Genomic DNA, 12440 nt, shown 5'->3' with positions numbered 1-12440 from the left:
CAAACTAAGTTGTACTGTGCTTTCATTTGCCACGCAGCTATGACCTGATTTAGGTTTCACGGCTTTATTCATTCCTCTTGAAATTCGAACAGGGAAAATCTACCATTACCTTTACAGCAAAGTACAGCGCTGCCAACTGGACTCCACATGTATACCAAGTATAAAACATTTCTTTTCAGCAAGACCCACAAACAGCAAGTAGTATCCCTATTACAAAACCTGACATTTCTACAGAGATATTTTAATTCAGATAAGAGGTGCTGGTATCAACCTGAGACAGTAATAGGGCTGGTACATGAGATACTAATTAAGCTGTAACTTCTAAATACTTTTTTATTATTGCTCATGCATTTTCGGGTCAATCTCTATCTATACATCAACGGAGAAATAAAATTTTTCTTAACCTGTCTCACGTCTCTTCCCCTACTGCATTCCTTACAGGAGTTTCCAAGATATTCTTACAAAAAGTAATATCACAAATTTCACATTTTTTTTCTCTCTCCTTTCCAATCTGCTTGACTTCATGCTTCAAAAAACCCTACCTGCACAAAAGAAATAAATGTGTCCTCCCTGCTCCAAACCTAAAATAACAGATCAGATTTTGTATGTTATTGTTGTCAAAGACTATGTATGTTACTGTTGTCAAAGACTAATAAAGGTCTGATGCTGTGAACAGATGCTACCTCAACAAGCCTTTTAATTTCATGGATAAATCTTCTTTCCAAACCCACTGCTTTTACATCCCATTTCCATTTTTGCCCATACCAACCAAACCGTAAAAAAAGTTAATATCTCCCCCATCTGATCATATGCCATTCTATTTCAATGGCCCCCCGAAATGCTAGGTAGCTCAGCTCATATGTATACACATTAAAGAGATCCTTAGCATATCCACAGATATGTGACTGTGTGTTTACCCTGCAGATGTTTTCTTTGTCTAGATTCATGCCTCAGTTGTTTTAAATATCCAAAACCATGAATGAGAGATAAATGTCTAGGAAGAAAATACATTTGTTTCCTTCTATTACAGCAATGAAAGTAAATTAATTTCTTTTCTCTTCTGGGCCTTTAATAATCTGTATCACAGCCTGAGTCCTGCGTTAAATGCTGGTGTTGAGTCTCCCCACTTTGCTGTTTCATACCTATCATACCACTCACCGCATTTGTCACAGACGGCAACTCTAAGAGATGTGGAATGTACCCATCCTAACTAAAATAAAAAAATCCTCACCCGCCACTGTAACCAGCACTTTGATTTAGCCATAAGCATTTACATAATCAAAATATTTCACATAGCGTAGTGGAAAGTCACTATCACGACAAAAACTAGAGTTCTGCCATAGTAAATGCTAGAGAAAAATCAAAGATTAGTTATGGTTTAGGATGTCTGAAAACATGGAAAATCATAATAATAAAATAAAAGTTGTCTCAGCTGTATTTTGGACAAACCACCCCTGCAGGCCTGGCTCTACATGAAGCAATTTAAATAATCAGTTAATGAGGCATAATAGCCAAACTAAGGTCTGTGCCGTTGGTTAGAAACTCGTCAGGAATCCGAAGTTAAGCAGAAAAAATGCTTAGCATCAGAGGCTCAGCTGTGTTCTTTGTTTTCTGGTAAAACCAAAATAGTGTCATGATCTCTTCCTGTGTCTCAGCAATCCTCAAGCATCAGAAACATGTATTTTCTAACAAAAAGGTCCTTATGACTTCTCAGCACAGCTTTCCTTTATTTAGAAAACAATCTTCCAATTTTTTTTCTAGGACTGTGAAGGCTGTGAAAGCCCTTGAGCCCAGTTAGCACTGTGCAAACTAGCCTGGAAATTTGCAGGAAACTCTGGAATTCCCTGTGCTACTCTTTGGTCAGAGGAAGAGTCCTAACAGGCTTCCAGGCAGGACCCTAACAAAAGCACAGCTCATTAGCACATAACTCCCTGTTTGGTCTTCTGCTGTTTTTCCCTTCTCAATACAGTTCTGCTGAAGACCAAGTTTCTTCAGATTGAATAGTCTGGAAGCCTCAGGTGAACCTTAACAGCTGGTCTTCCTCATGCCTTTTTAGCCCCACGGTCTAGAAAAGATAGCTTCTTAAATCCAGCTTCGGTCACTGATTCAGGATGCAGGCTCTGCTCTGCTGGGTTCTTAAGATGGCTGAAAGCTCTTCTGCTTGTTAGGTTTCAAACACAGGAATACTGACAAGGAAGTCCTAACCACAGCCTGGTTATCTCCAGATGAACACACACAGTATTTATTTTATGACCTATCCTAGTTATTCTTTCACGATTTTTGATGATATAAACCAAAGCAAAGCTATGAAAAAGAAGAAGAAAGCAGAGGGTCTAGAGTAAAGTGAGGTAAATTCCTAATATTAGCTATTTACAAGTTTATAAACCTCAGTCTTTGATTGTAACTAATTCCACAAAGCTTCGACAGAGCCGTTCACTCAAGTGCTGTTAGAGGTGCCAGTGTAAATCTCATAGAAGCTTCTCTGAGTATGTTTGCTAAGTCTGGCTGACACAGCTCTGATAGGACACCCAGGGAGAGAGATGGGAATGTGCAAGTCCCGTGCCATTCTTTATATTTTTCCCTGTCTCTATCCATTGTGTGGCTGGAAAAAGCTAGCTTTACTTTAAAAAGGAAAAAAACCAACACGGAAGAATTTGTGTAAATGTCTACTGCTTAAGAAACAGCATGCTAGACCACAGATTGAGAGCACTCAATTTGGACCAGGGCAGAAAACCTTAGGAGGTGGCCTCAGCGAAGCATTTCAAATGTCATATTAACAGGACTGATGTTCCCCCAGGCTTTTTGGTGCTCTATGCCATCATGGTAAAAGAAAGAAGTTTTGGGCAAAGCAAACCCGCTGGTGGTCAGGACTGGCATTTTGAAGTACACCGCAGCAGCTACGTATCCTTAAGTCAACCTTCAGTCTTTCTTAGTTAGTAGTCATTATCAAGGTATTTATTTATTTATTTAGTAGCAGGCACATTAGCCTGGGTTTTACTCTCCATGAAAATTATTTTAACACAAAGCAGATTTAGGTCTTTATTTGTTTTGAACCACAAGCAAAAAAGCAATACATTTAGTTTGGAAGAAGGTTGCCAAATCAATGAAAAAGGCTTGCAAGTTTTCCTTTTGGTTGCCCTTAACATCTACAGTCAACTTTTCCCAGCTCAAAACCCAAAGTCTGCTCTCAATTAGCCTGGCGTAAATCAGAGCAACCCCATTGACTTCAGACAGCTTTTCTGGATACAGAGCATTGTGAGACAGAACAGAATTTGGCCAATATTGTCTTTTTTTGTTTTACCGGCACCATGGATTTTTCTCTTTTTGGAAGACTTATCGGTTGACAAAAAGCAGATGACTGTGGACAACCTGTTTGATGTGGTAAACAAAAGCAAAGTAACTGCCAAACCAGCTGATGGAGTTAGAAAGAAAAGAAACATGAATACTGTGGGAAGAAGAATGCTGAGGAAGAGCTTGAACCGTCTACTGATTTTGGTCATGAAGTCCAAAAATAACCAAGAGTATTGCCCAAAACAGAATTTAGTACAGCGTAAGAGTGTGACTTTGATCTCTAACCATGCCCATCAGAAGCAACTTCACTGAACATGATGGTGCTAGTCCACTGTAAAACCAGACAGAGACATCTGCAACCACACACAGAGTTTAGATACCAGCAGGAGTAACACAATAAGATTATAAATAATATTGTTACACGTTTCCTATTGGCAAAGAAAATGTAGTGAAGGAATAAAGAGACTGTAATCCATTTTGCGGACTATTTTTCAGAAAATACAGCACTGCAAAACTTTATTGCAAACTTTTTTCCTTCCTTGAGAGGGACTAGGATTATGAACCAGAAGGTGGTCATTAGCAGAAGGCAGATCTTTCCTGGATGAACAAAAGTTACTTTCAGTTTAGAGAGGTAATAAGTAACTTCTATCCATTTGTACAGATTCCCCTCTACAACATTAATGATGATAATGACAGATATCTATAATGATGGATAAGCATTTCTTTTGACAAAACCAGGTAATGCCTGCATCATATTTTAAAATGTGATTTTAAAATTTCATTACAAAGTGCAGCAATGCCTAAACTTACGATACTCTATTAAAATCCTGTAAACCAATAAATATGTTGCATCAGAGTCCACGTGCCCAAATTTGAAAACTTGATTCCAGCAGGAACAATGCAGAGAGAAAAACGTCTTTCCAATTAAGGTTAGTTCAAACCTCATAGATGTGTAAAAACTTTGTACAAGTCATTCAACTTCACTATTTTTCCAGTTAAATGTGAATGAATAGGAGCCATGAAGCATTCACTTTATTTTTTTTTGTCCCAGTTTAGCTATCAGGTGTAGAGATACTGTTGCCGCCTTCATCTGGACTATTTCACTGAAAGCTGACACTCACTGGGATATGATAAAGCAGGAAGGCTGGTTTTCCTCCTCCTACCATAACTAGAGATTTGGGTAGACGATGAGACTAAAAATGTGAAGGACAGAATCAGTTTTTTTGAAACACTTGTTTATCAGACACCCAGTGGGATTTATAGAAAAGCCAACAGCTGACTAGCTTCTTGTTATGGCAACTTTGAAAATTCCATTGGGCATCGAACTTGTGTCTTCAGGTACAGAAACATATTCTGTGGTCCGTAATGTTCAGTGGGAAAAAAACCTGATTTGTTAGCTACGAGTAATACTCCCTGTCTTTACCTGCTAAGAAGGCTGCAGAATGGGAGTGGGGGGAAAGGATTTTCATTTAACTAAAACGCAAAGTGAAGATCAGCGTTACATAAATTTGCCTCTTTCCTTAGAGAAGCAGGTGAGAAAGTTAGAAATTACAAGTGGAGTTGAAGAGAATTTATTTTCGCAGAGAAGATTCTAAGGACAACTGCAACATGAGATTAAATTTGAATGCTTAAATGAAGATTGCTTTCTTGGATTTAAACTTAAATTATGCTTTAAATTATGTCTGCCTCAAGGAGGATGCAGAGCAGAACCGGACGTCTTTTCAGAGAAGGAAGATAATTATTGAAATTATGCTATGTTGGTGAAAAAATAAAGAGCTTATGAAACTAACCTGCCATGTTTCTACTGTCCCGATACTAAAAATCAGCTCAAACACGAATTCATTAGGAATTACCAAAGACTGCAAAATAAAGCTAGGAAGCTAACGTTAAGAGTGAGAAAGCATGTTGGTAGCAGTTGTTATTCCGCATGACTTGTATTTGTCTAACTACAGTAAAAGAATCAACAATTTTTGTAGAGTTGAAGCATCCCGTTATTTCTAATGCAAATTTATCAGTTTAACATATCAATGATATCTGCTGCACATTCTTAGGTACAGATTCTCAATCACATTGGTAAGTCATGAAGCAGGGCCCAAGATCATGCGCAAGGCTTTACATGCAGAGCGGCTGAAGTCCCCAGCTGTACTCACACTGAAGACGCTTTAAACTCAGCCTCAGATGCACTGTCATCCTTGTCATCAGCCTGTAAGACCACGGGGCGCTCAGCCTCCAGCTCACTAAAGGCCCGGCCAACAGAAGGCAATGGAAAACAAGCATGAATGTGTTGCCAAATGCAACAAGAAAGAGGCGGGGGGGCGGGGTGGGGGGAGGGAAGAATCATTATGTGGTGTACAACATGCAACTACTGTTTAAATTATCTGGAGTCTTATATTTTCATATTGCCTGAAGGCATTAAGCTTTAGTCAACTCAGTTTGCTTTGTAAGAAGTGCTGCTTTACATGCAGTGCAGGGTTTTAAGGCTCTAAGTTCACATCCAGTGCTAACCAACAGAAACCTCCAAAGAACTTTCCATCCATTACAAACAACACAGGACATGCTCTTCATGGAGCATGCTTCGGTTTTGCAAATTGCACCTTGAGCTGTGGGATGACAGATGTATCCCGCTTTAGCTATCTGCAGTGTATGCATCTTCACCTGAGCCAGTCAGCCAGATTCCCTTTATGGTCAACAGAAAGAAACAGCCAGTTTCAGAGCATGATTCGTCTTGGCTGAAATTTCAGGCATGTAGAATACGTTAGATAACTGAAGGCCTAGCAGTGTTTGCTGCACTCCACTGACATCAAAGGGAGGCAAGCCGATCAGACCTCTGACTTAGACAAAATTAATTCCAGCCCTCTTGTGAGGCAGTCAGACACGCTGAGGATCTGCAGCTCCCTTTTTCCTAAGCTTGTATAGCCCAAGCCAACCGTTCTGGGACTGGCAATGACATTAGTGTTGACTGACTCCAGTGTTACAGGCTGCTGCTCAATTAGTCATTACTGTCTCTCTTACACTAATTATAAAACATTATATACATTCTCTATTACAGCGTAGCCTCAAAGGAAAAAATTTGTGCTGGAATGTTGGTTGCAAAGAGGGAAAAAAAAGAATGAATTGTAACATATAGAGACCAAATAAAACTGCATAATGTGACTACGCCCTTGTTACAATCTTCTATTATGTCACTATATTGAATATAAAATATGTCAATGGATGATATTAACCTTGGTTAGTTCCCATATCAAGTGCTCTACCTCATGTGGTTTGGGTCCATCTACTTAAGGTAGATGGTTCTAAAGAACTTACCTATGTAGATAAATCAAGTCACCTACAAATCCATTTCTTCTTGTTGGTGGCAGGTTTTTTTTTAACATTAAATATGCTCTTTTTTAGTTTTTAAATTCAATGGAAAGAGGGAAAAAGGAAAACAAAAGTCTGGTGGATTAATACGGTGCAAAGAATATAATGGAAAGTAATTGAGGAAAAGAAAGGATTATTCCTCAGCTCACGCACTTACCTCTCACTGAGATCTTCAACCTGCTGTCCGTGGGCTAGCTTGAAGCTAGGGTTTGACTGACTGCATGGACTTGCAGGGGCCGATAAAGTGCTTTTGACATTTTGTACCGAGTGCCTGCGGCTCCGTCGGCGCTCTAACCCCCTCCGCTCACTAACACCAAGACTGGCCCTTCTCCGGTCCTTGCGCCCACTGGGAGGGGGGTCAGCACTCTCATCTCCATCCTCATGCCTCAGTGTCGTCTGAGAAAGAAAGGCAGAAAGGCAAGGCTTCTGACACAGTTCCTTTAGGTACCACAGGTCTTCACACTGAGGCTTCAAAAGTTATTTTATCTCAACATGATTAACTCCTATTAGTGTCACCATTTCTACAGCTATCCCTTTAAGTTGCTGTCTATCTATTAGTGCAGTGTAGCGACTCTAATAATGGAACTATATACTGACACCTTGCATAGAACACTACAGGATCTGTAACAATATATTTATATATCTCCACTTTTTTTTTTTTAAATGTAGGACTTAAGTTTCAGGGAAACTGAGCAGTGTTGGACATGTAGTTCTCTTTATTTGCTTCCAAAATAGTTAGGTGAAGTCTTGGCTCTAGAGAAATCAACAGAAAAAACTCTCATGCACTGACTGATTGAACATTTCCTCATGTTCAGACATGACACTTGTAATGATTGAGTGGAAGTTACCATCTACTGCTTTAGAAAGTATTTTAGAAGAGTGCCATCCCTTCTTCCCAGCCAAGGAAGAGATCAGCAGATGCATATGTGACTGCATTCCTCTTAAAAATCTCAATTTTTACTGATCTCCCTGCAAAGTAAAAAAAGAAAAGGAAAAGAACCTAACAAACAAAACTATTTCTGTGAACTGGTACCACACAGATTAAAGACAAAAATGCTGACTGCACGTCCCCTGTAAGCCTCCCAATTTTTAGGTTAGCAGAATTAGTTTCACCTATCCTTTCAGTGGAAAATTCAGTATTTCCTGCCAGTTCAGAAGCCCTGTCAATATAGAGGAACATATGGATAATATCAGAAAAGGATGATGCTTAGAACAGCATAGCCACAATGACATTTGAGAGAAACTTCTGTTGCAGGTTGGCAGCTCATCAGCTGGAAATAGCAGAAGAGTAAAATAAGGGTGCAGCACCTAGTATCTTGAACTACAGCATGTCGTTGACATGCCAATGTGACGTGCCTCTAACAGAAACAAAGCAAGTGCTACCTTAGGGTACGTAAGGAGAGTTATCACTGGCAGAAACAACAAAGTTACTGGTGGATCTCATCTGAAATGCAGCATAACATTGAAGTAATCTTTACATGAGAAAGATCCATTCAAAGAGGCAAAGGTACAGAAGAGGGCAATGTGGGTGATCAGAAGAATGCATATCTTCTTGTTTCTATTAGCCTTGTTATTCTGATAATTCTTACCAGAAGTGACTTTAACAAAACAAAGGCAGGGAGGAGTGTGATATCTCTGCTTAGGGTGTAAAATCTATTTCAGTGGGGAAGAGATTTTTCAGATAAAGAACAAGATTGGCAGAAAAACATAAAGAATGTGCATGGCCATGTCTAAATTTAGTCTGGTCATCAAGAGAAAGCTGGTAACCAGCTAAGCCAACCGCTAATTTTGCAATCAAGTCTTTCAGTAGGCAGAGCATGCACAAGAAAACCTGCTTTTCAGATTAATGATCATCTTTTTAAACAGATTTTACGAGCTGATGACTCTGACAATACAAAAAGAAAGAACATGGATCCCTCTCATTCTCACGTTCCTGTTTTGGCCTGACTCTTCCTGCAAACTGCTGTATATAGAACTTGACTCTGCTAAAGTTAGTGAAGTGACACAGGTATAGAGTTGATGAAGAAAATGGAGAATCAAATCTACCAAATCCTTTGCTGTACCTGGCCAGAGATAAAGCAATTTCATTTTATGACACCAAAGCGTGAATCCACATTTATGTACATTAACTGCAGCCTAAACCGCCCTGCTCCAACACTTCTCGAAGCCTGAAAAAAGGCTAATTATTAAGAAACTGGCTATCCTACCCTTACATAGAAATATGTCAGAAGGAGTTATTTCATACCTAGGTGGTGAATATGCAGTCACTCATTACTCCATTGCTGCAAACTATATAGGACCTGGTCCAGTGTAAACTCATAAACAAGGACTTGCTGGGTATTCAGCTGCAGAACAAGTGGTATTTGTGGAGCTAAGCTCAGCCGAACCTTTTTCACGAGCTGAATACTTCTGCGCATGGAAAGAACTCCTACTTACTTCAGGATGTGTACCTAGCAGTCTGAGAAAGTTTTAATTGCAGGCAAAACTGCCTCTAAGGAGGATAGTAAATGTGCTGGTTTGCCTTGGAGTATGCCCCAGTTTCAGTACAAAATGCATTTGCATTAAATGCAGCTATGTTGCATCAGGTCACATATATGAATGTGTATAATACTTCTAGCAACCAGATGTTTTTCTTTTAAAATAAAATAGATAACCAAATTTCACCTAGGTTACATTCCCCCCTCCTCTCGTCTTTGAAGTTTGCACAAGCTGTAAGATGCATAAAACAGGGCATGTTATGTTACCTCATAAATGTTAAATTGCTCAACTAGGTCCAAGTCTGTTCCTTTCTTGTTCAAGTGTCTCTGTGAAATAGCTTCGATGCCTAGCTCTTCCAGACAGTCCACCACGTCGTAGAAAGAGTCTTGATCTGGCAACCCCGACAGCGTCTAAGAATCAAAGGAAAAACATTTAAATCTGTTTGTTTTGAAAAGAATTAAACAAAGGTTTTTAAAAGCGGGTGGCAAGTGGTGCTGTGTATGATTTCAATAAAGTAAAACCCGTGATGTGGGATTAGAGACACTGCTAGAAAATAAAAAACAAGTGGCAGAGCTTTTAACAAACAACTCTACACACTGTGTAGAAAAATGAATAATTGGCAAAACAAATCAATGTTGTTATTTCGTACAAAAAAGTATGGAAAATGTGGGTCTTTAAAATACACAGTTGGATTCTTCCTGGTTTCATTGAAGTACAGATTTAAAGAACAGAGAATGTTAAAGCATCAAACACGGGGATAAAAGCAAAGAGAGAGAAAAAAATGGTTTAGCTGAAAACAGTGAAGCTGATTTCCTACTGATTCCTCCAAGTTTGGCCCAAAGAAGAAAAAGTCCAATGCACAGCTGTGTGATGTCAGGACAGCAGGAAATATCCTGCACCATGTGCCTACTGTCCTCCACACCTGCAGCAGAGGTCATCCTCCCAATGCACTAACTGTTTTATATCACAGGGCTATCGACTCCTTTCCTCCCTTTCAACTTGAAAAGTCTTATTAAAGGTACACTGAGTCCTTATCTCCTATAAAACATTAAAAGGGTTACTAATTCCTGATTATGGGGTAATTGTTACCAGTGACACTGCAGAGGAGCTTTTGCATGCTAGAAAATAAAGAAGGCCAATAATAACAGCCACTGAAAATGAACTGTTTGAGTTCAGAGCTTTCTATGGCACCTGCTCTATGTTCAAGAGAGCACTTTTGTTATCATAGCCATTTCCCATTCGTTTGGTGAATTCAGAAAACAGAAAAGGAAGGTGGTCTTCTGCATTATACCCTGTATAGCACAGTATGCCACTGCAGTGTAGGCATCTAGAGGGATCGAAGAGAGCCACTCACAGCTTTACTGCAGAGTCACGCATAGGAAGAGGGCAAGAATCAGTCTATACAGAGCTGCTTCTACAAAACACAGGACAGTGGAAGCAACACTGGCATTCGGGATTAGCTCACCAGAGAGATGCTTATTCTCAAGTAGTTATCCCTCTCCTATTTAATTACCTGAGTAACTTATCTATACTCCCAGGAGAGGAGAGGAGAGAAAGAGCAAGAGACAGAGACAGCACATGCAAAAGCCAGGCCCTCTCCAGAAAGAGTTTCATCTTCTCATGCCTGGGATGGGATGAACTGTGCTCTGAGAATACCGGTTCTCTGGAGCCCAGCTTTTCCAAAGCGGCTCTGAGCAGCAGAGTGCAGAAAAAAGCAGCCATTCTGGCCTGCCTCCCTATACCAAGAATCTTTATACTCAGAGAAGTTGATTTGAATTACGTGAATAGTAACAGACAGCTGACATATCCTGCCCTGTTAAAGCATCTCTTCCTGTGAAATAAGGCACTGGAAAATATGCACCACCAAGCTACTTTTTAATTTAATTTTTTTTTTAACTGAACACAACACAGCAACATCTTCAGTCATTACAGGACTATTATCTGATGCCTGGTGAGGTCCATTGCTACAGGAATGCTTAGCACAAACACTAATGAACTGTTAGGTTTATACATTCAGTGTTGTATGTCCAGGCTCTAATTAAGAATTTGTCTCTGTCCAAGACAGTATTTAAGCCCATTTAAGACCCACCAAAGACCATGGAACTAAATTTTCCTGAACAGGGCTGAAAAACAGATAATGTGTATTTTGTTCTTTCCTAAACTGACACCTACCATTGAGTAGAAATCTAAGGATTCAGCAGATGAAGCTATCACACTATAAATTCAATGTAGCTTTAATACAGATATGAAAATATTATAACAGAAAACGGTGTCTATCAGGCTTTCTCTTACTTATGAAAGAGAAATGTCTACTCATAAAAGAAGTAGACAGCAGCTATGAGTGCTGCTGCTACGAGGCAACTGTCTTCAGGCACAGTGAGATGGGATATCTTATGTGCAAAAGGGTGGACCACCAGTCAGATCTTCTGCGCAGATCTTCTGAGCATTTACATCTCAAAATATCAGGAAATGGTCTTAATGTTGATATGTAGAGCACCTGCCTTCAAGTATAGCTTTTTTAAAATCTGAAGTCACGCAGGCTGTAGACAAGGAAAACAGCAGCATAAGGTACTATTTACTGGCAGCTGTGCTTTTGTCAGCAGCCTTTTAGTGGTTAATATAATTTTAAATCATGCAGCAGTGGAAATCCAATTTTCATTGCATGCTAGTGGCCAGAACCGGGCAACTGAACTCTCAAGTATAGAAATCAAATGTTTTTCCTTGGCATGATTTGTCATTAAACTCACAGATCCATTTTTGGATAATGCGTATCAAATTCAATTTCTAACATCATAAAACAGGATGCAAAAGGGCACCATTGGTGTCACAACAAGGTCAGTTCAATCTAGCTCAGGAGAAAGATTTTTGCCATAACTAACGCAATGGACATGAAGTGCTTGTATGAATGACGGATTAATTTTGGCTTGTGATAATAGAAGCAAGAGTGGGCCTGCAGTTTCCTCGTCCACTTATAAAGGAAACAAAAACTGCAACCAGCAGAGGAGAGGTTGTAAATTGGGCAGATCCTTCCACGGTCCTTGCTCATTCCTGAGTACCACATTAAGTTCAAAATGATACTCCCATATCAAAACACACATACAAGTCCCAAATATTACCTCCTGCTCTGAAGACTGAACCTTACAAAATGAAAACCCTTCTAGAGAATTAAAATTTAGCCACTGGAAAAGCGTGTTTAAACCATACTCTGTCGTTCGCTTGCTGAATTTTGTTACGTTACCGCTAGCCTAGACCACAACTGGGATTTAAAATCTGAAACTCTTCAGAACTCAGGTGTACAAAGGAAGCATGAA

The 12440-nt window shown here is 39.6% G+C and overlaps 1 protein-coding gene across 6 annotated transcripts in view; it reads right to left on the bottom strand.

The window, feature by feature from the left end:
* The window catches only part of FHOD3 (formin homology 2 domain containing 3), a 407821-nt gene that overhangs the window by 108481 nt on the left and 286900 nt on the right, over nt 1-12440 (bottom strand). For 5 of the 6 annotated variants that reach the window (XM_075084397.1, XM_075084392.1, XM_075084394.1 and 2 more), the window contains exons 9-10: nt 9396-9539; nt 6809-7047 (exon numbers count right to left, since the gene is read on the bottom strand). In XM_075084397.1, coding sequence (XP_074940498.1) covers nt 6809-7047; nt 9396-9539 — 383 coding nt within the window. Of the gene's footprint in view, nt 1-5441; nt 5529-6808; nt 7048-9395; nt 9540-12440 lie in introns of all 6 variants that reach the window. The other variant, XM_075084393.1, reaches the window with a different exon arrangement.

This window comes from Phalacrocorax aristotelis, chromosome 2 (assembly GCF_949628215.1).
Source record: "Phalacrocorax aristotelis chromosome 2, bGulAri2.1, whole genome shotgun sequence".
NCBI classification, from domain to species: Eukaryota; Metazoa; Chordata; class Aves; order Suliformes; family Phalacrocoracidae; genus Phalacrocorax; species Phalacrocorax aristotelis.
This window is presented reverse-complemented; position numbering and strand designations above follow the sequence as displayed.